Source organism: Misgurnus anguillicaudatus, chromosome 10 (genome assembly GCF_027580225.2).
Source record: "Misgurnus anguillicaudatus chromosome 10, ASM2758022v2, whole genome shotgun sequence".
Taxonomy (NCBI): Eukaryota; Metazoa; Chordata; class Actinopteri; order Cypriniformes; family Cobitidae; genus Misgurnus; species Misgurnus anguillicaudatus.
Window position 1 is genome coordinate 21,170,090 of NC_073346.2, and position 27,804 is coordinate 21,197,893.

Consider the following 27,804-nt stretch of genomic DNA (forward strand, 5'->3'; position numbering starts at 1 on the left):
TCAATTCAGGATGTAATATTATGATTTCAGGATGTCAAGTTATGATGTGGAGTGTTCTGACAGCAAGGCACAACCCACTGGACTTTGGGTTTAAATTATAGCAATCACCACCCTATGCTGTATAAATACAGATAAGTGACAGCTACACCTTCACATTATCTTCAGACGGGACAGCGTGGAGACTAAAACCATGAAGGTTCTCGTGGTGCTCGCCCTTGCTGTATTTACAGGTTAGAATAGAAATAAAACCTCAAGAACATAACTGAAATTATTTTTCACAATTTGAAATGTCTGTGCTACTGAAAATGCTTCTGACTGGAATTTATATGCAACACTATTGCTGCAAAACTAAAATGTCCTTTTGAATCAACAGGTTGCCAAGCAAACCTATTTTATGCTGATGAGCCCAAGCCACAGCTGGAGCAGCTGACTGATGCATTCTGGAGTTATGTTGCTAAAGCAACGCACACCGCTGAGGAGACCGTCCAGATGATCAGGAATTCCCAACTGGGACAAGAAGTCAAGTAAGTCAAGAACATTTTAAAAGCATTTTTAAAATAAATTTCTAGTGCACTGACATTAAACTTTTTTCTTCAGTGCTCGACTGACACAGAGTGCTGATATGGCCAGTGAATATGCCGTCACCCTCAAGAAACATGTGGATCCTCTGACTGAAGAGCTGATGACCAAAATCACCAAGGAGGCTGAAGTGTTGAGAGAGCGTCTGGGTCAGGACCTGTTGTCAGTGAGAGACAAACTGGAGCCCTATGCCGACAACATCAAGAGCCAAATTCAGCAGAGAGTTGAGGACCTCAGGACCGCCATGGCTCCATATGCAGATTCCCTGGATTCTGAGACCCTGAAGGCCACTCTGCTCCAGAAAAGTGAGGAGCTGAAGGGAAGCGTGGAGGAGAGCGTGAAGGAGCTGCAAGCTCAGCTGGAGCCCTACACCGCTGATATCAAGGAGAAAGTGGACCAACATCTGCAGGAGTTTCAGAAGACCGTGAGCCCAATTGCTGAGGATCTCCAAGCCCAGATTGCTGAGAGAGCAAAGATGGTCCAGCAGAGTTTAGCACCTTATGCTGAAGACCTGAAGGAAAAGCTGGACCCCTATGCTCAGGATCTGAAAGCCCAGCTCACCTCCCTCTACGAGTCTTTCATCACGAGAAATTAAATATTGCCTGCATAGCACAGCTATGTTGTTTCGAAGACTTTACCATTTGCTGCTAATGTAATTGGATATTTGATTCATTTGAATGTTGACGTATATAACTTAACTGTCTGTAGTTGTATACTGCTTAACAACTACACCTGTTCAGAAGCACCTGATGGAAGTATTTATTAACAGCAATGAAACAAAACACAAAAAATAAAGGTTATGTCAAAAGAAATTATAGTTTTCCTTTTCTTTACAATAGGTTTTCTTTACGTTTATTATTGATGTTTTGTAAGAGTAACCTAGTTATGTTTACTGTGACATTTTAATTCAACTAAACTTATATAAATTGTGGGGGGCAAGCCAAGTCAAAAAAACTTGCATTGTGAAATATATTATTTCATGCAATCTAAAACTATGCAAATTAAGTAGGCCATGCAGTCAGACAAGTGCACAGATAAAAAACTACACACTGCAGGAAAATAGTATATTAGTAAGCTTTTCCAAACATAGAAATTGGTTTATGTTTTATAGACCCTGTTTATCAGACAAATGATATAACAGCATTCCTCAAGGAGTGTGGTGAGAGGAGTTTGTCCTTAATGCCATTATCTGTGCTAGCCAAAGTTAAAACACAGACGGATTTCCCAAACTATTGCTATTGTAAACTATTTTTCTTGCAGTGTTACAATTGTGTACAGTATACAAATACACAGCATGTGTAATTATTAAAGTAATTTACTATACACAGAGTTAGCGAATTGATCAGTACTGAATTTTGGACTTTAGAAACTGTACATGTACTTTAGATTTTTTACAAACAGATCTTGCCTTTACAGATACTAGCTATCTATTTAGGCCATTGGATTAACCGGCTATAAAAATGAGCATGACTATTAGTCAGACGGTTCATAACATGTTTGTATCCACCCATAAAGTGATGATTTGTAAAAGGGCGATGTCATGCACTATGCACTTTGGTTTTTGTTATATAACATTTTTAAACATATGATAAAGCTTGATAAAAACTCTGAGAGAGAATGCAAGCATGGTGTTTCGGGATCACCTGTTAAATTTAGGAACACAGCAGTGGACATACAACACATGGAGCCTTTTATGAATGCAGAACATGAGTAAACATACAGTAAGTTCAATACAATGCGTGTTATGTGCAGAACACACGCCACCTAGTGGAAGTTCAAATTATAGTGATCTAATTCTACAAGTCACTACAAGAACATTATAAATAATGTTTAGTGTTCTTACTGTTCATATCAAGTGACTGTTTGCCAAGTAAATCTTTTCAACAGACGCATGAAGACACGCATGCATCGGGAACATTGGTAAATACCCCCAACCATTAAAAACAATAATCCCACAAAATCTCTGTGGCAGCATGTCGGGAGCGGGCTGTGCAGGCTTGTACTGTAAAATTACCTGTTCTGCTATTTCCAAGAGTCTCCCACACACTCCCATCGGAACAAAAACAACCTTTATCTGCTAAATGCACACAATGAAGTTCATCCTGCCCCTGCCAAGGCAGAGGCAATTCAAACAGGCATGCAATCATTACAATGACACAGCTCAAAAAGAAACCTATTGTTTTCCACAAAAAACAAAAAAACACAGTTTAATGGAAGTGACCAAAACAAAAACAACCGAAACAAACAAACAGACACACACTAAGAAAATGCCAGGTTTTATTTAATTTATGTTAATAAAATATAATAATAGCAATTCCACTGGTGAAATAGTTTGCCTCCATTAAACTCTTTTTGGATATAGACTTGTGAATCATCTATAAAGTTCTACCATCAGCAGAAACTAAGAAGTGGTGATCAAGACACAGATTAAAATGCTTTGGCTGCTTTTTCCAACACAAAGCAGCTGAGAACCCTTTGACCTGGAATGTCTGACTGATAAAAACAATGACAACCAACTTAACTGAATCACAAACCACAGAACATAAGACAACAGAACTAATACAAGAGTTCACTAAAGTTCATCTCCACATACACTGTACAAAGCTTGTGTGTGGGTTTGTGTACAGTATCTGGATAAGTTTCATTTCCGCGTATCTGCTTATGTTTAAAAAGCATATTTTAGTTTGTAGGGGGAAAGTTTGGTTACTCATAAGACTCGGTCCACTGGACTGAGAAACCTCATTACTCTAAATGATGAGTTGGCCGAGGTTACATGCGTTTAGTGCTTACTGTTCACCTTTTACACATTTGGGCAAAAACCACATGGTCCATGAACAACAAAGACCTTTCATGAGCTCATAATTAAATCATCTCGCTGAGTTTTCAAAAGCAAAATTTGTTTCATCCACGTTTTTCAACTTTTCAGTACTCCACATATCTGGTTATTAAAAATGTCAACAACAAAAAAATACATTTAGCAACTTCTAATTAGAAACCTATGAAAAAAGCTTTGTTTGACACTTGGCACAGATCTTCTCATGGAAGAAACTGTTGGGCTGCTTTCATCTACAATTCATTAAAAGACTGTCTTTTCATGTTTTCCAACAACACAAACATCAATGTCAGTCATCAATAACTTTTACATATTTAAACGCTGCCTTAATTAAAAAAAAAACAGAACCATGGAAATAGGAAGTATGTAAAATGGCTTAGAGAATCAGCATGACAGACATTACATCAATGTCACACCGGTCAGACTGGCATAATTCATCTCAACACAGAATAACCTTAAAGTGATAGTTCAACCAAAAATGAAAATTCTGTCATCATTTTCTCATCCTTATGTTGTTACAAACCTGTAAGATATTCGCAATCAAGCAGGAAACAGGAGCACTTGCATAGTGGGAAAAATATTACTATAGAAGTCAATGGTGCTCAAAATGTGTTCCTTTAAAAAAATACAGGATTGTAACGACATCAGGCTGAATAAACAATGACAGAATTTTCATTTTGTGTAAAACTATTAACTGCACCAAAGCAATACTTTTAATAATTACAACCTTTGTCCAAAGTAAAATATGTCTGTAGAAATTACAGTATTACTGGATATTACTTGCAACTAGCTGCCAGTAACTTACTGTAGATTTTACATTTATGTTATTTACTGGCAAAAGTTGGCTATATCACTCTGTCTCCTCTCCACTAATAAGCTGGTGTGTGGTGGGCGTTCTGGCGCAATATGGCTGCCGTCACATCATCCAGGTGGATGCTGCACAATGGTGGTGGTTGAGGAGATTCCCCCATTCATATGTAAAGTGCTTTGAGTACTGAGAAAAGCGCTATATATAAATGTAAGGTATTATTATTATTATATTAAAGTTAAATGAATATGAAACATATTACAGTAAGTTACTGGCAACCAGCTGCACAATTACAGCAATTTTTTTAAAGTGCAACAATGATAAATGCTACAATGTCAAGTAATTTTATAGGAAAGATGCATACTTTATTTTTATTCTGTTCATACAGATTTTTTAAGGAAATAGATCAACAAAAACTCAGCGGACCTAGAGAAATGAAATCCTGCACACTACTGTATTCCTTCATCATAAGAAAATGGATTAAAATAGTGTAAAAAAAAAAGATCAATAGCTGATGGCAAAATGTACATCAGACTATACAAATAATAATAAAAATAATAAATGTAAACTGTATGACCCTTATACTGTATGTATGCATACTTCTGCAACAGCGATCCTGCTGGGCCCTCTGCTTTAGCAAAAATCTTGTTTGTTTGCAGCAGCTGCAGGGGTGAATCAGACAAGGCTGAACGAGAAGAAAAGGGACAAGTTGGGACAAGAGGCTAAAGATCACTGAATAGGTGGAATTAAATTGCGGGTGATAAGGCTTGTGTTATACTGTCATGGCAAAAACAAAATTACACAAGACATATTGGCCTGGATAAAGATTTCGTTTGACAAAAGAACACAATCCTGTTTAAACGAGTTGTGATTTGTGTTCAGAATAGACCTGCTGAATGAAATGTATAAGGATCTGGTTCTAAGTAATTCTGGGAAAACAAGGAATGCATTATCTTTGGAAGATAAACGACACCACGTGGAGGGGCACTGGCAATCAGATGGGGTAAAATCCATGACATTATAATTACATCAGTAGGTATTACATAATAGCATAGGTACACAAAAATATATTGTGAACATGTTGGAAAGCCTCGTTCATAAGCACATACCTAAATGTTTTTCTATTCTCTAGTGGTTTTTCTTCGTGTTATTGCATCGCTAATGTGAATGCAAATGTGTCACTATAAAGATGCTAATAGGGTTTACCCACGTTGATATCAATCGCTGTAAAACAAACAAAGAGCCTGAATAGTTGAATAACTATGCTGGCGCCTGCTTTTAGGTCACATACAGTCTTTATTATCTGTTTGATCACGAGGGCTTTGTCTGAAGAAAACATTTACAACTGCGCGAATTGACCTCTTAAAATAAACAGCGTCGGTTTTATACTGAACAGTGTAATTTTTATTAAGCAAAATAAGTAAATGAACCATAAAACAGTAACTGTATAATTAAAATGCGAATATATTATATTTTAGCTATGTTTTTTGTAATTATTATAATGTAATTTAATAGTCCTATACATTTTGTTACTGCAGTAAAATTCTTATAACCTTTTTACTAAAGGATTGAAGGACATATTAAAGTTACCCTACGAAAATTAGCCATGGTTTTAACCTTGTGAACTCCTGAACTGAATAGCGCGATAGCCAGAATCAACTAGTCTTAAATATGCGAGAGGTTATGTGATTATTTGAAGGGAATCAGGAAGATTGTGCAATGTGTCTCCAACCGGTGCGAAAAGATGCGGACTTCGCTTGCTGTGGTGACGCGTGGGATGATGCTGAGCACAAAGGATGAATCACGTGGCAGTGATTGTGAGTCGCGGGACAGTATATAAGACCTGACACCAACACTCTCTCTCTACACGGAGAAAACAAACTTCTCAGGTTAGTAAGCTCCATTTGAAATGCTGATGTCACTTGTTATTGGAAAGTTTGTAAAAATATTGTATGATAAATTATACCTTTGAACATTTTAACAGTTATGTTTGCTAGTAATATTAAACTATTTTTAATTAAAAACGTACTGTTTAATAATTATGTATGACTTGATAAATTTGATTTTACATGTTAAACCAATAACTTTGAAAACAAGATCTCAGTATAATGACTTTTCCTGTTTTTTTTCCTCAGGTGTACTTGTCTGACTATCAAAATGAGGGCTCTCGCAGTTATCTTTACTCTGGCAGTAATTACTGGTATGAAAAACGTAATAATAATCATTCACTCAGGTTTTTGTTTTGGGTACATTTACAATATAACATGTTTTGCTTTACTAAAAAATCACTGTCAATGACTTTTAAATTGTCTCAGTTATTGCCTCTCATTCCAGTATAATTTAAAGAATCATAAAGTTCACATTGTTATTTTCACCCCTTGCAGGCTGCCATGCTCGTTCCCTGTTCCAGGCTGATGCCCCTCAGCCCAGATGGGAGGAGATGGTGGAGCGGTTCTGGCAGTACGTAGAGGAGCTGAACACACAAGCTGATGGCATGGCAAAGAACATCAAGGGCTCCCAGCTTAGCAGAGAGCTTGAGTACGTCAATGTTGTTCATGTTTTAGTACAACCACACATTTATCTTCCCATATTTGAATCATTAACTGTTGCCAAAACATGGTCCTGACTGACAATATGTTTTGCAGCACCCTCATTACTGACACCATGTCCGAGTTGAACACTTACAGTGAGAATCTTCAAACCCAGCTGGCTCCATACGCCTCTGATGCTGCTGGCCAGTTGAACAAGGATCTTCAGCTCTTGACCACCAAACTCCAAACTGACATGAACGATGCCAAGGAACGCTCCAACCAGTACCTGCAGGAGCTGAAAACCATGATGGAGCAGAACGCTGAAGATGTGAAGAACCGCATCAACACCTACACTCGCAAATTGAAGAAGCGTCTGAACAAGGACACAGAGGAGATCCGCAAGTATGTCTTTGTGCACTTTTAGGTCTCATTTTGTTCGATGTTCAACACTTATTTATGATGACAATATGCACTTTCTTCAAACCTTGCAGCACCATGACTACCTACCTGGGTGAGCTGCAGTCTCGCGCTTCCCAGAATGCAGATGCCGCAAAGGACCGTCTCCAGCCCTACGTGAGCCAGGTCCACGACGGTACCAACCAGAAACTGGAGGCCTTTGGCGGTCTGGTAAAGTCCCATGCCCAGGAAATGAGCGAACAGCTGGAGCTCCAAGCCGGAGTTCTGAAAGAGAAGCTCGAGCAGACTGCGGAGACCCTGCGCACCTCCCTGGAGGGACACGTTGATGAGCTAACCAGCCTCCTCACCCCCTACTCCGAGAAGATCCGTGAGCAGCTGCAGATGGTCATGGACAAGATCAAGGAGGCCTCGGCAGCTCTTCCCGCTCAGGCTTAAGAACTCTGTCCACTCATCTACTGTAAACACCAAACAGAAAAAGATAGATGGTTTCTTGTTACTGTAATATGCTACTGTGGTAGGTTCATATGCGGTTAAGATCTGGACTACTGGTGTCTACTGGACAAATAAATAACTCACCATGTTTACTTTCTCAGTATTAACCCACTGTCTGATTATATACTTTCAATAAATGCCTCACATTAGACTATAAAGTATAGAAAAATCTTATGAGGAATCACGTTTCACAGTTGGGGGGCCAACTCGAATTCATAATAAACAGTCACAACGTGCTATTGCTGTTTAAAATAAGTCACTGGAATATATGCAGAGATGAGCTTTGTTATCTGTAGCTCAAAATTTTTTACTATGCATGTTTGTGTGCACTGAATTTGTTTACAATAAATGTTTGTCCTACAATAAAACTCATTTTCTCATTTGTTTCTTATATGTATTGTGTGTGTGTGCTTACATTTCTGTTCCAGTTACATGTTATGCCCACGCAACACATTAAACCAAAATGAAAATCTCAAATGATAGATAATAAAATTAATATACTGTTTACAAATTGGCAGACAGTGACTGGATTATTAAAGCTATTTTCAGTCTTCTCTGCCACTGGTCTGTATTATTTTAGAAAGAATCCAGGTCAAGCCAAAAAAAGGATTTACATACATGCTGACAAAAATATTTATTTATTTATCTTAATTTTACCAGGAAGTCTGATTGAGATAAAAATCTCTTTTACAAGTAAGAACAAGGTAGCATCCATACAGTAGGACAATACAATACATTTTACAATACAATTACACAATAAAACAGATTTTTAATTAACACATAAAAACTTAAACTTCATACACTGACACACAAACAACAAACTGCCTTGGCTGCCATCTTGGAAGTGTGGTGAAAGATGTGAAAAGCATGTCTTGACAAATCCTATTTTATATCTTCGGTTTTGTACATTTAAGCATGACTGATCCAACTTTTTCCAAACTTTTTCCTTTCACTTGCTCCATGTCTGATTTCAGATCACTGTCACGCATCTCTCTGCCTCCTGCATTCATAATGAGACTTGTGTGGACAAGACTAAACTGCTATTTACACCTTTCCTTCTCATGGATGAGATAACCTCTTCAAGGAAAGCTTTAGTAATGTTTGCCTTTTAATAATTCCTTTCTTTTCTGCATGGTTCATTATTTGTTTGGATAAATTTTTTGAATGTATATTGGATGGTTGTGTGCTGACATGTATAATATACAGTGAATGTCTCTGAATAACAATTGCAGAGGCAAAGTTAATGTGTCTGAAATACAATACAGTAAACGGTAAAAAAATTTAAAACATAAAATATGGCCAACCTTTTCATTTTAAACGGATGGAAATTATTATTTTTTGAATAAAATATGTTTAAGGAAGTTGAATTAAAGTTTAAATATTACACATGTGAGAACACAAATAAAATGAATAAATAAGAATAAATAAATAAAAAACAAATCTACCCACATTGTCCCAGAAAACCCTATTTTCCTGTCTTCTGTTTACAGTAAATGACTCAAAAAATGATAAGTTATTTTTGAATGAGACATTTGCTGTACATCAACACATTTTACAAAAATAAAATGATAAGGCACTATTTTCAGAGAGAAGACAATCTCCTAAACTCCTCCACACAATTGTAATAACAGATCAAAGCTCTGCTTTGTTTATGTCCCGATCCCTGTTTATGCTCCCTTATAATGACGTCATCCTCTCTATCTTTTCTCATATTCAATCTTAAGGAGGACATGTTGGGATTTGCTCCAAATTCCATTTGTTTACCTGCGGGTCTGCCGTATTAAAGAACATGCTGTGCCCGTGGCTGCGTTCACTGTGCTTGTTTTTCCTTTCTTAATCTTTGCCATGTTGTTTGTCACAGTAATGCATCTGGGTAACAAATACAACTAAGAGACTGCAAACAAATTGACAGTTGAACAACACTATCAAATAAAAAGTCCCATCTTTGTTGCATATGCATTGCCAGTAGATGCCACCCTTCCTCCGTCTGCCTCCATATTTTTCCTAAAATCAGTTATTTCGCCTACTATTTCGTGTTCTGCTGAGTTGCTCATTTGTTTTGCAGTGGAGAGTTTTGCAGTGGAGAGTTTTGCCTAAAAAACAGTTTAGCTAAAAACAGAGAAAAAAATGCATAAACATCTCTTATTCAAAGAACATAAGTAGAATAGATTTCTTTGTAAATTGTTTGTAAATCCATTTGTACAAACATTTTTTATAAAATATGATGCGAGAATATTTTTAGACAGACAGAGAGACAGACAGACAGACAGACAGAAAGACAGAAAGAAAGGTTAAATAGGTGTTTTGCACTGACTTCACTCTGAAGAGGAATGGCATAATCCTGGTTACTCACCCTTTTCCAAGAAAAAGCCTCTTTTTTCAATATAGTTTCTTGTTTGCTTGTGGTAAACAGAAATTAAGCAACATTCAAAAAGTCTTATTCGATAACAAACTGTTTAGATTTAAAGCGTCCAGATTTCATGCATACTGGTGTTTGGCAAAAGATAAGCTTATCAAATTTTCCAAATGCTTTTTTCAGCAGAACATTTTAACTAGATTCTGCATTACAGCTACTTTTTATATCCTAGCCTAACAACTGTTACTGTAGTTGCACACATTATTGAATAAGTTTTGTCTCTATCTTTAATAGTAGTTTAAAAAAACACTGTTTTTCTAATGCACTACACTTTGCATTACAAGCCCTTACACACACCTTTTGCCCCAAAGGTCAAACAAAGAACCTACTGTAAAATGGCACAGCATGCCACTGTCTGGACAAGCAGATAGGCCTACCATTCCCACACATTTTAAAAGACTATGGGCCATCTTTATCAGCTAGAAAGATGCATGCATAAACAGGGGCCAAGACTAAATGGCCAAGACTAATAAGGTGTGCTGGACCGAGCCTTTAACAGTCACAAAAGAAATATCTCGACCATGACTCTCAGCACCGCTCCCCCACAGACTTTCATCTTCATATGGGACCAGAGGTAACTGTAGTTCACTGCGTTTGCATAAACAATGTTCTCGTTTGGACAAAAGCTCACTTCCCTCTTCTGAGTCTAGACGCTTTCAACACTTTCATAGTCAGCCTCGAAACATCAACATTTCCTGTCAGAATCATGACTTTAATAGATGCGCTAAAGTATAAGAAAGTGTTTTTCTCTCTAAATCAATTGAAATATAAATACAATGACACAATCCAATTGCCACCGCCTGCAAAGAACTGCTGTGTACGTTTGTGAGACAGTTTTGATTAAACTGCTTACAGTTAATTCTGTATTTTTTTAAAGATTTCTCTGATATCAAAGTTCAAACTATGGTTTATTGTGATTTTACATTAAAAAGCTAAGTTTATACTTTTTAATAATACTAAATTTACTGTAAAAAAAATACCAAATGGTAAAAAACATGCAGCATGATGAGAGAGAGTATTGTTAGAGTATTGTTTGGGGGCTTTCTTTGGGACCAACAGACAGTTACATAAATAAATATTATTCTAGTCTATGGCATATACAGCAATGAAATTATAAAGATTGGTATGCATTAGATTAGGTCAATAAATGTTAGATCTAATCATCTTGCTGACCTAGATTAGTAAAAATCCAAAGGTGGTTAAAATGCAGCTGTTATATCAGAGGTTAACACAACTCTGCATATCTGGTGTGCTTTGAGACGGTGCCAGGATTAAACAAAGCTTAAGTAATTAAATTCAGATAAAAACAAATACACTTCAAGACTTTCTATCTCATCTTATGATGTGGCTAACAGCTCAAAGGACAAGTCCAAAATGACATGTCTTTGCATTCAGACATAACGGTAGGATAGAGGTCTGATTGATTTAGGATAATTATGATTACAGCACATGTTATCTATCTTTGTTACAATTCCTGATAATGCTTGGACATTGTACTACCAAAGCCCCAAGTGTTTTGTAACATTAAATGTGACTGATATTGTTGTTTCAAAGGTTGCTAATATTACAGGTTACATATAAAGTATAGGAGTATCGAAATAAACATCTGGCGTACAGATGTAGCTCTGAAACATGTTTACATTTAAGCAACTCTGATATTTGCAGTATGACAACATAGAAATGAAAACAGATAACAAATCTGTTTGGACACTAACGATCAGCAGGAGTCTTAATAGGTCAGAGGTTGTGCATTCCGCGTCAGCTCTGTAGGACTATAAAGAGTCCTTGCAGTCATCTGTGAGGCATTAAAATTTCAACTGAACTCTTCTGAGGACCACAGGAAAGGTACGGCCACTTACATTTATAAAGCTTCAATATTTGGAAAAAAAACGTCTATTTTTACGAATAGCAAAATCTTTACGCTCAAATATTAAAACAAACTTGAATTACTTGAGCTCAACTTAATGATAAGAAGTATACTGGCGACATCTAGATGTCAAGGCTGGGCATCATCGGCAAATGTATCAGCTTTTTAAATATTGACGCAAACAAACGAAAAAAATAAATTGGGTAGTTTTATTAGTTTTTATAAATTACTTTTTATTTATTTATTATATTTTATAACAATAAATTGATTAAATGAACGCAAATATACAATTGTGAACGCCTTAACCATTTTAATAATAAATGTACTCTATTAAATGCAACAGGTAGATATTTAAGTAAAATATACTTCATGTTTCTGAAAAACAAAAACAAAAGGTATTGGCTAAATTTAGCGTATGAAAAGGAGAGCTGTCCATACAGCCAGTGCTGATTTATAGTCTCGTGTGCGTTTCCGTTTATAACATATTTAAAAGTCGAAATAATCATATACATAATCTTGATTTTTTAATATTTTTGTGCTTACAGGAAGTACTGAAAAGATGAAACTGTATCTCGCTGCAGCTGTGCTGATGCTTGTGCTGGCCGCACACACAGGTAACTTGCGCTGACTCTTTAAGACACAGGTTTCCCGTTGAAATTAAATAAAAATGCTATTAAATAAAAAAAGTCTGCATCTGTAATGCCGTTTTATACAAATGCATCGACTTACACACTTATATGTGAAATGTAAACAGAGGCCCAAGAGGAAACATTGGAGCAGCGCTTCGCCACCTTCCAGACCCAGGTTAAAGAAATTACAGAGAACCTCGCAGAGAAGACCAAAACCGCATTCGATCAAATTGAAAATCACGAATATGTCGTTAAAACCAAGTAAGATAATTACACATTTTCTCTAATAAAATATTAGTAAAGTTTGTATTGCATCTATGCTTTATAGAAACTGGCATAAAAGTTGTTTTATTACTATTTGGTAAATGTTTTAAATGTGCATTGGTGTTTTGTCTTGACAGGAGCTGGTTGTCTGAGCAGTTTGAGAAGATGAAGCAGAAAATGTCTGAATCTTTCAATTAATGAAAACCACTGACCTACATCTCTACAGACCATGTGATATCATTCAGCCTTTTGTGTTGATTGGCGCAAATGTTACAATTAACTTCACAAGGTTATCATCTGCGTGTCATTTGTAATCTGTATAACGTTTGAATGTTTTGTGGAATGCTGTTAAATATTCTGAAGAAAATGGAAATCTACAAATAAATCCTGGTTCTTTTTTTCAAATGAATAAACGGTAAAAAATATATATGTTTTTGCATCATTTGCAGTATGTGTTTGTTCATATTAACCAAGTGAAAAGGTTATAAAAGTTATAACATCAATAACATAAACTAAATAAAAAAATATTCAAAACGCAAATGTGTGACATTAAACAATTAAACCGAATAAATAAAGCAAATTTGCTTAAGCAGTTTTGGTTATTTCTAACAACATTAACATACTCTAAATAAAATAATTAAATAATTGTTTTAAAATTTATGTCAACTCATCACTAGTATAAACTAAAGCTTAAAATATGTTCAAAAAATATGCAAGTACACTGTAAAAAGTGAAAAGTTGGATCAACTTAAAAAAAATACTTCAATTGGTAACACCTAAATTATAGGTTTATTCAACTTAATATTTCACTTTAGCTTTAGTAAAAGTTTAAGTTGAATAAATAAATTTTTAGGTGTTATCAATTCAAGTAACTTTAAGTTGAACCAAACTTTTTACTTTTTACAGTGTAAGTAAACTTTATTATAGCACCGATCACAAATGAAATCACAAAGTGGAACAATGCAAACAATTTAAAAACAAAACATAAACGACCATTCCAGAGTTTATGGACAACTTTCGAAAATGACAGGTTTCCCCGAGTTTTAAGGTGAGTTTTGGGGACCCTCAGAAGGTTTTGATCTGAAGAACGAAGGGGTCAACAGGTCTTTGATGTATTGGGGTGGTCTATATGTACTGCTTTAAAAGTTAAAACAAAATTTTGGAAGCCATTGGAGTGTAAATAAAATCAGTGTGCCTGAAAAAAATGTGTGCACTTCTGTTTATTCCTGTCAAAAGTCTGGCTGCAGCGTTTTGCACCATTTGGAGATGACTCAAGTAAAGATGTGTTAAAACCAGTAAAAATAGAATTACAGTAATCTAAAAGTGAAGAAATAAAGAATAAATACCTCGAGGCAACTGTATCATTTTAGAGATATTTCTCAGATGATAAAAGCTATTTCTGACCAGCTGTCTGGTCTATCAGAGACATTGATTATTCAAACAAAACCAAGGTTTCTTAAAAGGCGTAAACGAGGCAAAGTAATGCGTTTTAAAAGGTAAACACATTAATGTAAACATGGCCTTAGGCTCAACTGGACGGATGAGTCCAAGAAACATGAGTTTAATTTATTTAATTTGAGGTAGTTTTTGGTCTGGAGCAACGATTAAGGTTTCAGTCTTTTTTGTATAGTTGTAAGTATTGTTTTATCAGATCTTAATGGATGACAGGCATTTCAATAATTTAGTTAAATTTCCTAACTCTGACTCTTTAAATAAGAAACATTATTAAAACAACCAATTATTTCACCAAGAAGAGTAAAAATAAACAAACAATCAAAAAACTAAAACTGAGCCCCGAGGAACTCCAGTGAATGTGATTTCACCAAGTAAGATGTGATCCTCGGTGAACACTATTGTTGGTCCTGGATCAACATTTTCATTAACCAATCAGATTGCAGGATTAAGATTTAGTTTTAGGATTGGGTTAGGGGCTTTTAAGAAATACTCCTCATACTATTAATTCACAATAATTTGAGGGTTTAAAAATGGTTAGGGTTGAGTTAAGGGTAGGTTGGGGTATCTGTGATTTAAACGTTGATCCAGGATCAACAAAAAATGTTGATCCAGGATCACATCTTACTTCATGAAATCACGGCGACCAAGGAACTCCACATGACAAAGGGGTAATTTCTAACAGAATGTTGTTAACAAACACACAAAAAGATCTGTCACACAAATAAAAGAAGAACTACTTTAGGACAGACCCAGAGAAACCCATTTCATTTCGTAGCTGATTTAACAGTACATCATGGTCCACTGTATCAAATGCAGAGACGATAGATCAAGTAAAATCAACACAATGTAGGCCTACATCCAGAGACTGCAGCCTTAAAAATATCACTTAATACTTTTACAATTGCAGTCTCAGTTGAATGGCATTTGCGAAAACCTGACTGAAATTTATCAAACAACTTATTTCCCTCAAGACACCCAGTCACCTGCCCAGCTACCACTCTCAATGGTTTTAGCTAAAAAAAGGCAGTTTTGATTAAGGCCTATAGTTAGTTGGTCCAAAAGAATTGGGCTTTTTCAGTAAAGGGCTAACAACTGCTTGTTTAAAAAGGCTGGGCACACAACTGGTTAAAAGGGAAATATTGATCAGTTTAACCACTAAATCAAACACATTTAGCAATAAAGTTGGCAAAATACCTAGCGGGCTTGAGGATGGTTTCACTGTTCTTAGAAACCCAAAATATCATTTTGCATGATGGGTGAAAAAGCATCCAAAAGATAGTGTGATAAACCACAGGATATGACCTCAGAAGATGGGTTTAAAGTAGCTCTAATATCTTGTACCTTGTTTACAAAAGACTTTAAAAACCTGTTACAATCAGTCTTTGAGTGCACAGGCACTTGAGGAGCTAGATGAAAGACATTCATTGATAATATATTAAACAGGACTTTAGAATTGTTCTTGTTCATACAAGATTAGAGTAAATTTAACAGATTAAACTTGCATGCAGCATTAAATTTTTTTTTACAGTGAGATCATTAAGAACATAAAGGCTGATCCCCAATTAAAATAAACTATTTATAGATACAGTATATTCCTTTTCTTCAAACTGAAAAAAAAATGATTCATTCAATTTTCTCAATTTTGTTGTTTTTTGTTTTTCATTCAATTTACTCAATTTTGTTGTTTTTTGTTTTGTTTTTCAAATTATTTGTTTTGTTTAAATGTAGCTTAAATAAATGTATTGCGACCACTTACCTTAAAAAATTGAGTAAATAGGCTTTATGCCCAGCTGCACTACTTCCTGAACTTCAGCCAGCTCCTTGTTTCCTGTCTGCCATTATTGGACAATCTGATTAATCCAGATGTGCCTGACCTCAGTAGTCACAACAACAATAATCAGACACACCTGGAGTTTGTCCAATAATGGCAGACAGGAAACAAGGAGCTGGCTGAAGTTCAGGAAGTAGTGCAGCTGAGCATAAAGCCTATTGAAAGGTTTGATTTGAATGGGAAGCACATACTAACCAAAAATAGTATAGGCCTACATTGTAAAAAATACAGATTTTTTTGCCAGGATATTTGTTAATTTTATAAAGATTTCCGTTAACCGTAAAACACAAAGCACTGCAGTGGAAATCCAAAATGGTAAAACGGCTGTAGAAAACAAATATGGAAATGAATACAGTACTTAAAAAATGTTAACTTCATTGCTTTGTTATACTTTTTTATGTTTTTGTTGAGTTGAATGAAAGTTGCTTTGAATAAAATTGTCTGCCAAATGTGTAAATGCAAATATACCAGCAAATAAAGTGAAAAGCAAATCAGAGGTCAAAGACCTTCCACCATCTGGCCACATCAGGCTAAAGTCACTGTTTGTCCTCAGTACATTTATTAATCTCAACCCCCACAGTTCAGTAGGAGTTTCTGAACCCTTTTCCTAGAATTGCATCCTTTTTTGAATTTCTTCAGTCTGAAAGTTTAACAGAATCTGAAATAGTTCATTAACAACATCAAATTACTACTGTAACAGGGCATTGTAAATGGTATCAGAAATCTAAAGTAGTAATCTAAAATTATTAAATCTTTACTTTTTTTTGAAAAACAAACACTGTTGAGTGTAACACTTTGCAAATAAAACTTGACAATCAACAACATGAACCAGTTCAGATAAGCATATTGTAGTGGCCAGACAAAATAGAATGGAAAAGAACAAATGCAGAAAGCCATTTCCATATAAAGCTTTTATTATGAATATTTAAAATTTGTAGCACAGACTCAATAATATTTGCTTGTAACCTGGCCATCATCTAAACAAACAAGCAGTGTTTTCTCAGAAATGATCTGTCGTCTGTTTCTCAGAATGTGCATTGATTCAGATACGGTGCTGCTGCAGAAAGTTAGAAATCTGACTGAAGCCAAGACATCCTCACCAAAAAACAACTCATTAAGCAGCGGATTAACTAAAGAACTACAAAGGTAAACGCTTACATCACATATAGCTATCAGCAAAAATTGATTAATTTAATTGATTCTTTTATCATAGATGTCCAGATTGATGCTGTTTGTTCTGGTCGTGATGATGCAAGGTCTGCCTCTATTCATACATTTTATTTATTTGCTACTTTTATGATAAACTATATACATGTAAGATCTTTAACAGAAATCTATGCAACATATTTTTAATTTTTATATCTATGTCTATTAGCATGCATGACTGCATCTGAACCAGTTGAAAGTCCAGAAGAAACTGAAACTCCTGGAATTTTGGAAAGGGCAAAGCAAAAGTACAGGTATAACCGTTATAAGCAATTGATTCCTTCTCATTTCATTAAGTAATAAAGTCTAATTGAATCCATTCTTTAATGATCTGAACATTTTGTCCTACGTTTTATTTTACTGTTTGTGTATGTCATGTTTGCTTGTTACGTGACAGGGAAACAAAGGCTAAAGTTCTGACTGTTGGCAGCACAGTGGCTGATTTGGCTGGCATGTACTATGAAGAACATATCAAGGAGGTTGCTGACTCTTATATGGAGTGGGCTAAAGGCAGTGCAAGTTCTCTGTGGCACAGACTAAAAAATAGAGTGCCCACCTTCAGATCCACATAATATATGACTTCAAGACTTAAGTTTGTCCTAAATCTATAGTCTTAAAATCATATAATTGGGTGTTGAATACCAGATACTCATTGCAGTTGTTCCATTGTAATACAACTAAATAAAACTTCACAAGTATCCAGTTTTTTATGTCATTTATTAAAAAAAGCATATGCTTCTTCAAAAAGCGTTATTCATGCATTATTCTTTTGTACATTTTTTCAGCACATCAAACAATATTATCACAACACAGAATGTAAAAAAAATTTAAAATGTTGATATTATGTACCAGTTTGTAGATTAGACACGTTATGTTCCAAAGTTGAAAGTTCACTACATCTAGATCTGTCTATTTAGTATGTGGTAAGCTTTTCACAACCTTTGGACAGCCTTTGCTCAACCCTGATTGGTATATGTACATCAAAGCCAAGAATATTGATTCTGGCACTCTTGCAAGAGAAATGAAACAGCTTTCCTGCATAAGCAAGCACAATATGCAATTTTAGTGCTTAATAACATTATCTAAGACTCAATATTTGGTTTGTCTTTTTTCTACCAGCTATTTTGGGGTTGGGAAGAAACAATAAATATAATAACTTAATATTTTTTTAGAACATGAAGCAGTGTATTTGTCCATGTTTGTGTATAGCAGGTTCCAGTAACACAGAATTAACCACTATGGTGCAAAACAACAACAAAAAAATGGATGTCCACGTATGTTAAATACGAATGCAAAATGAAAAGTTTATAAGTAAAATGCATTCAGAATTGAAAAGTGAAATGCTTGTTCCCAAAAAAGCTATCAAAAAGGCAATTGAACATTTGATCAACAATCTAAAGTTTATGATGTCATTGTAACAAAAAAAACTATGCATCTACTTCATGCATCTTTACTGAAAACATTATTCATTCAATTTACTAAAGTTTGTAATTTAATTTTTAAATATAGCTTAAATAAATCGATTGCAACCACTTACCTTAAAAAAATTGAGTAAATTGAATGAATCATTTTTTTCAGTGTTCTTTCTGCCACTTTCACATATTTTAATTATAACAGAGTACACACACATGCACAATTCTTTATTGAAAGATTTCATAAGCATCCTCTAATGCATTATGTGCCTAACAGTGGACTTTGAGTATGTGTATGTTTGCCCTGTAGGAACAGTGGGTTCACCTGTGTGTGTGTGTGTGTGTGTGTGTGTGTGGGTGTGCATGCATGCAGCGTGAGCAGATGTGTGTTCTTAAAATTGATTGTGCATGCATATGTGTGTGTGTTTGTGATGACGTTTGTTTGGCCTAGCGGTCAGTCAGATATAGGGGTGGATGCCGGACAGTATAACTGCAGGCTCAGCTGGTGCAGTTGACTCCAGTCCTTCATTTTTCTCTGCAGGAATCTTATAAGCACAAGGTAAATCCTAACAGTCGTATGCATGCATGCTTTTAAATGTATCACTACATAAAGAAACTATTTGCGTCTAACTTTTTTTTATTATTGTGAAACTTGTATATTTAAATAATGGTATGGAAATAAAGTCGTTCTGATATGTCATATCTAAATTTCTCCTCTCTTAGATGAAGCTGACATTAGCTCTCCTCCTTGCACTCCAAGGTAAGATACGTGTCACACTAAATGTTCACACTAGAATGTATGGTTCACTTTATTAACTGGTGCACATACTTTATAAGATTTTTAAAACAATGCCTGGGCCTGTTCATCTCTTTTTTGACTCAACTTTGACCTTTTTCTTTACCTTCTGTAACTTTCATTATATTAAGTAGGCAATACTTTTATTTTATTAAATGGCGAGTTGACTTTCTTTTTGTTTTTTAGTGTCGGTGTGTGTTTGGGCAGAACCTATTCCCGAGCCAAGCAGGGAGTTAGTGGAGAAATATGAAGGGTTGAAGGCTGTTTTCTATAAGAGGATTATCAACGCTTATTCCAAGTTCGCAGCTGCTATTGAACCAATGCTAGCGGATTCAGACGCTAAGGAGGTTGTGGATGAACTTAAGAAACGCCCAAGAGTGGAAAGCGCCGTCAAGATCATCTCGTGAGCATTACCCTAATAACCTCAATAGTCTCTGTGTCATTCTTAGTTCCTTCTCATTCTGCTGTCATTCAGATGTTGGCTGCGTGTAAAATGGTTTTCTTGTCTGTTTCTTCCAGTGGATTGGCTACTGAGCTGGAGCCCGTGGTGGAGAAAGCTCGCTTGGCTGTCCTTGGTGCTTATGCCCACTATCTGCGCCCTTACATTGGTGAATCTCTGGACGAAGCCATCAACAACATCAAGCCAGTCCTGGATACCGTCTTGCCAGCTGAGAATTAAAGCCTGTTGCTTGTGAACCTCTGACTCTGTCAGATTAGATATATCAGCCAAGCTGTGCTCAATCTAGACTTATTTTATATATGGAGAGCATGTATCAAACATGCATTACATCATATCATTAATAATGGATCCAAATCTGCGTCCAGCCCAGCTATCATGTCAACACAATTTTTGCATGTATATACTGTATCTGTATATTTGATACTGTTCGGTTCAGTTTAAGCCAGAGTAGCATTCAATCCAGCATTAATGGAGTATGAGAATGACATGATTTTTTGTGACTCAACAGCAAACAACGAGACTCTAAATAAAGATCCCTGGATAATGCAAACTGCATTTGTTTTGAGTACTGTGTTTAAGTAGGTACTGTAGAGTCTATCCTTGAGACCTTTCTATAGTACAGTATTTATAAAGAATTATTTAATGGATTAGTCTATTCTAAATCATAGGGACAGTGTTTGACCAACAGCCTCACTCTGTCTAATATTAACATAAGAATTATATGATTCACAAATCTGAATAAGCATTTAACACAAATGTTTAATACCGCATAAAAGTAACCATATACTTCAAAATACATAGAAATCTGGATTTACCACATTTTACTAAGATTTTTTAACAAATATGTGACCAGAATACATTGGCAACCACCCAAAACAACCTACTATTGGCAAGCAGCAGTCGCAAGGAAATCTAGTTATTGTTAATTTTTTAGGTACCAACCACTTGGGTCCATATATGCAAATAAAGTTATCTCTGAGACTGGGACTGTACACTTCTGGTGAAGTCATATTAATTACATGTCTTTTTATTGCATTCAATACTTCTTTAATGTTATTGTAGGACACATAGCACATCAGGCTTCCTCCACTGACAGCAAAACCTCAAAAATCGAAAATGCAAAGCAAAACGGAATATTACTGATAATAAGTAGATTTTTTTTCAAGCTCTTTTGCTTCGGTGACAAACTGCTTTAATATTTTCTGTGGACAAGCGCTGTTACGGACAGCCCTTTTGGAGCTGGTTTGGGCGTGTTTTATGCAAACCTCTATCGTGCATGCGGCCTTTCATGTAGAGCACTCCAAATTCATTTACTTAAGTTAAAATTTGCATATACGAAAAGCGTGCGCAATTATTAGTGAATGAGGGGTAAAGATCGTAAATCATTAATATTTCAAAAGAACTGGAAACATTATTGTGCTTTTTATTAGTAAAAGTAATGATAGACTGATAGTCTATTGCAGTGGCCGATATATTATGCATAACAAATGGGTATCTAGTTTTAACAATTTTCTCTCATTTTGTCTCTTTTTTTCTCTCACCAGTTTGTATCTTATTTACTGTAAATACATTTCTGTTATAGCAGCCTTAAATCGGCCATACTTGTAGTTGCAAAATTTCGAAAATTTTCAAGGCGGGAAACTTTCCATGGAAATTAACAGGGATATATGGGAATTTACAGAAATAGCTGGGAATAAACTGGGAATTAAAAAATTGCCATTTAAATGTACTTGGTTTTGGTTAAAAAAACAACAAGATTTAATGCAATTTCAGTAAAATTTCTACCCTGCACATTACGCAGTCGCATGCACACAGTACATTGCTTACTGAAGGGCCATTCAGGCCACACCCCCTGCATGTACTTGAATTTTTCCATAATATGCACAGATAATTCATTGAATCCTTAATGTCAAAATGTCCATTCTTTTTGAAATTACATACATTTGTGTATGTCTTGTGCTGCGTGTAAGCTAGTGTGCAACAACATCATACCATTGTAAAGACAAATATACTGACAGAGAAAACATTCAGGTGAGATCATTTAAAAAAGTCTAAAATTACCCTCCCAATCAGTGGGGGCCAGTGCCACTTTTTTTTTGAGGTTGCTCGATGCAAAGTTTGTCACAACATGTATGTAGCCCGTCCAGGGGTGGGCGGTATGAGCAAAAATTCATATCAAGGTATTTTCCACTCTTCAGCCGGTATAACGGTATTACGGTTGCCATATGAGAGAAAACATTTTGGAGTCACACTGTAGTTAACCTTAGTTAAATTACTGGCAAAATTGGTATTTTTAACCTTATGTTACTAATAAGTGAGGGATTGGACATAGACATTTTTCCTTTAAAAGTGCCATTGTGTGGATGGGTGGACTCATCTTCTTATGTATGAGTATAAAGTATGGAAATTAGTATGGTGATTTGCTGGTAGGCTATGTGCCTTATTACAATGTTTTACGCTACATCCAACAACTTTAAAGCTGTGTGCTGTATATCTTGTGTCTGTTTGATTTATAAATAAAAGAAAAAGATTTTCTTTTTGTTGTTAATATGAACATTTGATGTGAGATGCCATCTCACTTTAAATTATTATTAATCCCTGAACACATTAATAAACGCAGTTTATTAATACAAGTTAGTTATATTAATACATGTATATTTATTGCATTTAATTTAATTAACCAGCAGATTCACAGTGCCAAAAACACTCCACTAATACGTTTTTATGCGTAAATATGCACTATGTATTTATTTAATAGCCTCTCTAATTAATAAATCTGCATTAAGAAAACGAAATTTACCATTAAAGGCTGTTTTTAATGTGTTTGGTATGTTGCTTACGTTATCCGCTAAAGGACTCTGACAGCGCTATTCATTTAACCGTAACTACTCAACCATTTGCGCTATCAAAAAAGGAATGGTTCCTAAAAGAGATAAATTCCACTTTTTGGCAAATTATGGTTTATTATGGTAATTCCGTCCTCCAATCGCTGCTGTTATCTGGACAAGGCGCAGAACAGATCTGAGCGAAAAGCGAGACAACCGCTGCGTCCGAAAACTCAAGGCAGTGACTCGTTGCCACTCTGCCTCATGAGGAAATGACTTCGGAGGCATGAAGGCAGCTCAGACAAAGCCTTTCGGACACACTTCAAAGGCAGCGTGTTTCAAATATAAACAGAGAGCGCCTTTGTGATAACTAATCACATATTTGAAAACTACAATACTAATTTCTCGCTAGAAATGCAATTAAAAGGTGTAAAAGGGGAAAATCTACCTTTATTTACACTACATTGGTGGTCCAGTCGCATCCTTGGCCGCCATTTTATTTTTTCGAACTCGACCGGGCTCGACCAATCACATTCTTAATGTACCTCCGTCCACGCATAGGTATCTCAGGAGACAGGAAGTAAACCAAACATTGAATTCGGACATGCCTTGATGCCTTCCTGCCTTGGAAAGCTGCCTCAGAAGGCAGCAATTTAGAGTTTTCGGACGCAGCCACCGTTAAATGCATTTGAAGCAGTGAGGTAAAAAAAACTCCTAAATGTATAACACTGTTGACGCGCTGTTGGTGCCTTGGGACTCGACAGGCCGACTGTTTAAGTTGATTTTCAATAAAGCAGTGTTGATTTTGTTCGCTTCTGGGTCCTCTTATGTTTCAGAACCTGGTAGTGCTTAGGTAAGCCACGGGCTTGTTTTTCACCAAACTCGCTGTATACAGATCACAACACATGAAATAGCCTTTGGCAGGATTTGCGTGCACTATAAGGTGCATCCTCTTAAAAAAATTATGATTAAAATGGATTGAAGTGCGATCGGAGCTTTTCGTTTTGTGTTTCTGTGGACAGCGCATCTCGGGAACGGAGGTATGACTTTTATAATAAGACATGGATAAACTCCCGCGGGGTCTTAAAAAAAATAACATTCAGAAAATTAAATTTAAGTCCTAGGATGAAGATCTGGGCGTTTTAAGGCCTTAGATATAACTTTTTGAAGGTTAGTTTTTTTAACACCCCGCGGGAACCCTGATAAGTGCAAAAATAGAATTTAAAATTTGTATAACGCCGGTATGAACGGTTTTGCAAAATCCATATCATGGCGTGACACAATACCGGTAATTACTATCATACCGGTTTATCGCCCACCCCTAAGCCCGTCATGTGTGTGGTTTGTAATTTAAAAATATGTGTTCTGCACGTCGAGTGATCCTATGTGCATCACATGTCTTGTCAAAATAAGTGCCTGCTGCAGACGTGTCTAAAGGTTTTATGATAAAAGAGACGCTCAAGTAGATACTATTTTAGTATTTTGTACCACCAAACTTGCTCACATAACTACTCGTCTTAAATAGGAAAAACTTTGATGTGTTTGGTCACTTCTAACTTTATCTCTAAATGGTACCATTGAATGAATGGGGCTAAGCTAAATGCTATCGAAGCGTCGCAGGGCGCTCCAGCGCTTACATGCATGCACAGATGATAGAGGGATGTATCAACAATTCTTAGTTGTTTAATATTGAAAATGAGTAGACTATTCCTTTAAGTTTTCAAACATGTTTTACACTCAGCTAAACCAACCTACAAAACAAACACCTAAAAACCATCTAATGAACCAATCTGATTAGATAATCATTACAGTTTACAGACACTGTGATTTATTTCACTTCAACTGGGTCTTCTCATCATCTGTCCCTTTTGCCTACATTATCACACCTTTCTTGTGTCTGTTAGCTTAATGATTACATCGGTTGTTTAACTGGAACTAAAACAGCCAATTACTATGCAAGAACATCAAAACAAGTTTATATTCCTGTAATCATAACAATCCCTAGAATTATTATTGCTTTTACCATTATTGTACATAGTATTATTGCATAATATACATATTATAACTATGATTATTACACGGATATGTATTACTATCTGTTTAATTTATTATTATTTTGTTTTATAATTATTATTTTTATTATTATTTTGCTTATTATCATTGCTTCATAACAATATCATCATCTGTATTATTATCAGTTTAATTTATTATTATTTTACTTATTATCATTGCTCAGAACAATACCATCATCACAATTGTTGTTTTGTTTTGTTATCTGTTTTGTTGTTGTTGTTGTTTAGTGTTATGCTTAACTATCTGTGTATGTTTTGCACAACAACAAAAAAATAAACATGGGAATTTTGTGCACTCAAAAAAAGTCCATAGCCTTGAAAAAAAAATGCTGCTATAGTATTAATGGACAAAGGGACATCGATTTTCACAAATGTCCCACCCGTACATACACAAAGAAACAAACTGGCTGATTAACACACACAAACTAATAACACTGTTGTGCAAAATAACCTGAAGATATCGGGATGACGTGTCTATGGTAAAACAGACTTAGGACTTTAATTGGAAACGTGTAGAAGTTCAGTTGCGTAAGACAGAAACCTGTGAATTTCTCTGTGTGGAGGTGGTACAAATAGCACACAATACAAAAGACGTACAAGGTTTTTTGAAAGAACAACCCCTTTTATTATCTGAAATCATTCAGAGAGCTAATTTACATAATCAAACTAGTCTCTTTTTACTTTCAATCATCTTTGAAACTGAGTGAATCAACGCTGACTATTTTGTAACCAACCTAATTCGTCACTTTACACATCAAGTAAATAATTTTGTTTTATGTTGCTAATTTGATTGAACAAATTATAATTTATTAAATACAGCTTGTTTAATATGAATTCATATGAATGATAATACTTCATTGTAAGGTGAATGGTCACTGTCACTCTCTATCAATGTTTTGCTGTAAGTTTTCCAGAATTCAACATTTCTGTTATAAACTCTCCCAGTTATTTGAGACTCTCTGTATCTCTTTTTAGTTTATATCTTACAAATAATCTTCATTTAAATTAAAACAGCTCCACAAAGACATGAACACAACTCAAAACATTTTTCAGAAAGACTTTGACCCATGGGTTAAAAGGTCAATACATCAGCACCTATATATAAGATAGGCCAACAAATTGTTGCTGCTATCTAGTCTGACACATCTTCCGCTGAGGAGAAACTGTGAGTATTTTCCCTGTTGTATTAAAGTGTTTAGGTGTAAAAGTTTAAAAATATCTTTTTGATGATTGATGCATATCATCTTGTACTTGATGTATTTATAAAATACCCAATATCGGGACTTTGAGGCTATTGGAGAATTTGTTGTTTGTTTAGTGAAAAGCTTTAATAAAAGTGCCAAAATGATAACGGAAGTACAGATGTGTTACAATTGTTGCATACTTCATGGAATAATCTATGTAATAGGAAGGTTTTCATGCATTGAATGTTACAAACAATTTATAGCTACAGCTAATAAAAAGGTTTAATATTATAACAATTTTCTACCACTCATTTTTTACAATGTTTGTCAATATTAGTAAAAAACACTGACTTGATGAATGACTGTATTGATGCACAATGCTGCCCCTTGTGGTCATATTTAAATTTATCTGAATTAATTTCTCAGATCTGACAGTCACTATGAACAAGCTGCTGGCTATCACAGTACTCGTTGCTTTCCTCGCTCTGGGTATGTACACAACACACAAACCCTAAATAGACCATTACGTCTGCTCCTTTTATGTTTTCTGATATGACAATGAAACATAATAAAGTAGAAACATAGTAAAGTAGATTAACTTCAGATGCTGCACACTTCTGAATGACTTGAGAACTTAACTCACTACTGCCCCCTGCAGGAGCCGAAAGCTTCCGTGTGCTCAGACAGGCTGAGGAGGAGAAAGGGACGGTTGCCACTGTGATTGACACACTGAAGGGTTACTATGACAAGAGTATTGACACCGCTAGCAGTTATGTAGACACCATCAAGGCTTATAAACTGGAAGAAAAAGCCAAGTAAGTCCAGATATATAAGCTTCATCGCTTACAAACATTTCTTTTAAGAACTTATCAATTTGGACACAGTCATAATACAGCTCAATAATAAAGGTCGCACATGACCTTGATCACCTAGTCAAACAACGTATCACCTATTTTGCTCTGACAATATGTATTTTTTCTTTTTTCAAGGAACCTTTATGAGGAGACAGTTAGTGCCGTCTCCACATACTCAGGCATCTTCGGTGACCAAGTGTACCACCTTTTCTATTCAGACAGTCATTAGATCTGACCTCATATACCTCACTTGAACTTTCCCCACTTTCTGATTCTGAGTTAACCACAACGTTGGAACAACAATTTCATTCTGCATGAAGACAGAAAGGTCTACAGTGAAGACATAACTGTTATATATTCCAAAGGTGCTCTTTCGATAGCAAAATACTGCAAAAATAAATGTTGCATAGGGATTGTAGATTCTACTGCTGCTTACTGTTGTCTATCTGATGCCTTTATGGGCATCAGGGTTAAATCATTGACTGTTTCATTGTAGATTACAGAAATGTATGTATTATATCAACTTTTACTAGTTCTGTGTCCATGCTTATTAACACATTGAAATAAAACTCCACATTTGTAGATAATAAAAGAAGTGTCTCTAATTTTGTGCACTTACAAAACCTAATTTGTTTAATGCACATGAACAAGACTATACTGTATGCACTATGAGCAAAAGGCTATATGGAAAAATTTTAATTTATTAGATACCTTATCAAAAAGTACGGGACAGCAGGGCATCAACACACATCTCTGCTGCAATTGAACACTTAAAGTTTGTTTGTGGGACCTATCGAGTTCATTGTAACAAACAGTTTTTTTATATTTTTTCTATAATAGATAGATATCCACACATTCATCCATCCATGATCC

General features: G+C 35.5%; 6 protein-coding genes across 6 annotated transcripts; all 6 read left to right on the top strand.

Annotated features, from left to right (window-relative positions):
- The first annotated feature begins 75 nt into the window (after positions 1–75).
- LOC129447973 (uncharacterized) lies at positions 76–1,391 on the top strand. Its single transcript, XM_055209968.2, has 3 exons — positions 76–230; positions 374–524; positions 598–1,391. The coding sequence occupies exons 1-3, from the start codon at positions 191–193 to the stop codon at positions 1,172–1,174; spliced, it is 768 nt and encodes a 255-aa protein (XP_055065943.1). The 5' UTR covers positions 76–190; the 3' UTR covers positions 1,175–1,391.
- Positions 1,392–6,019: 4,628 nt separating this feature from the next.
- On the top strand, positions 6,020–8,051 carry apoeb (apolipoprotein Eb). Its single transcript, XM_055209972.2, has 5 exons — positions 6,020–6,109; positions 6,356–6,420; positions 6,605–6,758; positions 6,866–7,153; positions 7,243–8,051. Exons 2-5 carry the CDS (start codon positions 6,378–6,380, stop codon positions 7,601–7,603), a joined length of 846 nt encoding a protein of 281 aa, XP_055065947.1. The 5' UTR covers positions 6,020–6,109; positions 6,356–6,377; the 3' UTR covers positions 7,604–8,051.
- Positions 8,052–11,831: 3,780 nt separating this feature from the next.
- apoc1 (apolipoprotein C-I) lies at positions 11,832–13,064 on the top strand. The gene is made up of 4 exons (XM_055209973.2): positions 11,832–11,921; positions 12,489–12,557; positions 12,698–12,833; positions 12,974–13,064. Exons 2-4 carry the CDS (start codon positions 12,503–12,505, stop codon positions 13,032–13,034), a joined length of 252 nt encoding a protein of 83 aa, XP_055065948.1. The 5' UTR covers positions 11,832–11,921; positions 12,489–12,502; the 3' UTR covers positions 13,035–13,064.
- A 4,063-nt stretch (positions 13,065–17,127) lies between these two features.
- Positions 17,128–18,026, top strand: apoc4 (apolipoprotein C-IV). Its single transcript, XM_055211748.2, has 4 exons — positions 17,128–17,268; positions 17,336–17,378; positions 17,498–17,582; positions 17,726–18,026. The coding sequence occupies exons 2-4, from the start codon at positions 17,336–17,338 to the stop codon at positions 17,898–17,900; spliced, it is 303 nt and encodes a 100-aa protein (XP_055067723.2). The 5' UTR covers positions 17,128–17,268; the 3' UTR covers positions 17,901–18,026.
- Positions 18,027–19,176: 1,150 nt separating this feature from the next.
- apoa2 (apolipoprotein A-II) lies at positions 19,177–20,546 on the top strand. Its single transcript, XM_055211747.2, has 4 exons — positions 19,177–19,299; positions 19,464–19,500; positions 19,723–19,939; positions 20,056–20,546. Exons 2-4 carry the CDS (start codon positions 19,464–19,466, stop codon positions 20,213–20,215), a joined length of 414 nt encoding a protein of 137 aa, XP_055067722.1. The 5' UTR covers positions 19,177–19,299; the 3' UTR covers positions 20,216–20,546.
- Positions 20,547–25,965: 5,419 nt separating this feature from the next.
- apoc2 (apolipoprotein C-II) lies at positions 25,966–27,526 on the top strand. Its single transcript, XM_055210386.2, has 4 exons — positions 25,966–26,058; positions 26,504–26,566; positions 26,736–26,892; positions 27,067–27,526. The coding sequence occupies exons 2-4, from the start codon at positions 26,518–26,520 to the stop codon at positions 27,158–27,160; spliced, it is 300 nt and encodes a 99-aa protein (XP_055066361.1). The 5' UTR covers positions 25,966–26,058; positions 26,504–26,517; the 3' UTR covers positions 27,161–27,526.
- Positions 27,527–27,804: the final 278 nt, after the last annotated feature.

What these genes read in the sequence shown, in the direction of transcription:
- apoc4 (XM_055211748.2), top strand. Translation starts at nt 17,336, where the DNA reads ATGTCCAGATTGATGCTGTTTGTTCTGGTCGTGATGATGCAAG. An exon ending in TCTGGTCGTGATGATGCAAG is followed by an intron (nt 17,379 to 17,497) that starts GTCTGCCTCTAT and finishes TATGTCTATTAG; the next exon opens with CATGCATGACTGCATCTGAA. An exon ending in AGGGCAAAGCAAAAGTACAG is followed by an intron (nt 17,583 to 17,725) that starts GTATAACCGTTA and finishes GTTACGTGACAG; the next exon opens with GGAAACAAAGGCTAAAGTTC.
- LOC129447973 (XM_055209968.2), top strand. Translation starts at nt 191, where the DNA reads ATGAAGGTTCTCGTGGTGCTCGCCCTTGCTGTATTTACAG. An exon ending in CGCCCTTGCTGTATTTACAG is followed by an intron (nt 231 to 373) that starts GTTAGAATAGAA and finishes TTGAATCAACAG; the next exon opens with GTTGCCAAGCAAACCTATTT. An exon ending in CAACTGGGACAAGAAGTCAA is followed by an intron (nt 525 to 597) that starts GTAAGTCAAGAA and finishes TTTTTTCTTCAG; the next exon opens with TGCTCGACTGACACAGAGTG.
- apoa2 (XM_055211747.2), top strand. Translation starts at nt 19,464, where the DNA reads ATGAAGCTGACATTAGCTCTCCTCCTTGCACTCCAAG. An exon ending in TCTCCTCCTTGCACTCCAAG is followed by an intron (nt 19,501 to 19,722) that starts GTAAGATACGTG and finishes TTTGTTTTTTAG; the next exon opens with TGTCGGTGTGTGTTTGGGCA. An exon ending in AGCGCCGTCAAGATCATCTC is followed by an intron (nt 19,940 to 20,055) that starts GTGAGCATTACC and finishes TGTTTCTTCCAG; the next exon opens with TGGATTGGCTACTGAGCTGG.
- apoeb (XM_055209972.2), top strand. Translation starts at nt 6,378, where the DNA reads ATGAGGGCTCTCGCAGTTATCTTTACTCTGGCAGTAATTACTG. An exon ending in TACTCTGGCAGTAATTACTG is followed by an intron (nt 6,421 to 6,604) that starts GTATGAAAAACG and finishes CACCCCTTGCAG; the next exon opens with GCTGCCATGCTCGTTCCCTG. An exon ending in GACACAGAGGAGATCCGCAA is followed by an intron (nt 7,154 to 7,242) that starts GTATGTCTTTGT and finishes CAAACCTTGCAG; the next exon opens with CACCATGACTACCTACCTGG.
- apoc2 (XM_055210386.2), top strand. Translation starts at nt 26,518, where the DNA reads ATGAACAAGCTGCTGGCTATCACAGTACTCGTTGCTTTCCTCGCTCTG. An exon ending in CGTTGCTTTCCTCGCTCTGG is followed by an intron (nt 26,567 to 26,735) that starts GTATGTACACAA and finishes TGCCCCCTGCAG; the next exon opens with GAGCCGAAAGCTTCCGTGTG. An exon ending in AAACTGGAAGAAAAAGCCAA is followed by an intron (nt 26,893 to 27,066) that starts GTAAGTCCAGAT and finishes TCTTTTTTCAAG; the next exon opens with GAACCTTTATGAGGAGACAG.
- apoc1 (XM_055209973.2), top strand. Translation starts at nt 12,503, where the DNA reads ATGAAACTGTATCTCGCTGCAGCTGTGCTGATGCTTGTGCTGGCCGCA. An exon ending in TGTGCTGGCCGCACACACAG is followed by an intron (nt 12,558 to 12,697) that starts GTAACTTGCGCT and finishes AAATGTAAACAG; the next exon opens with AGGCCCAAGAGGAAACATTG. An exon ending in GAATATGTCGTTAAAACCAA is followed by an intron (nt 12,834 to 12,973) that starts GTAAGATAATTA and finishes TTGTCTTGACAG; the next exon opens with GAGCTGGTTGTCTGAGCAGT.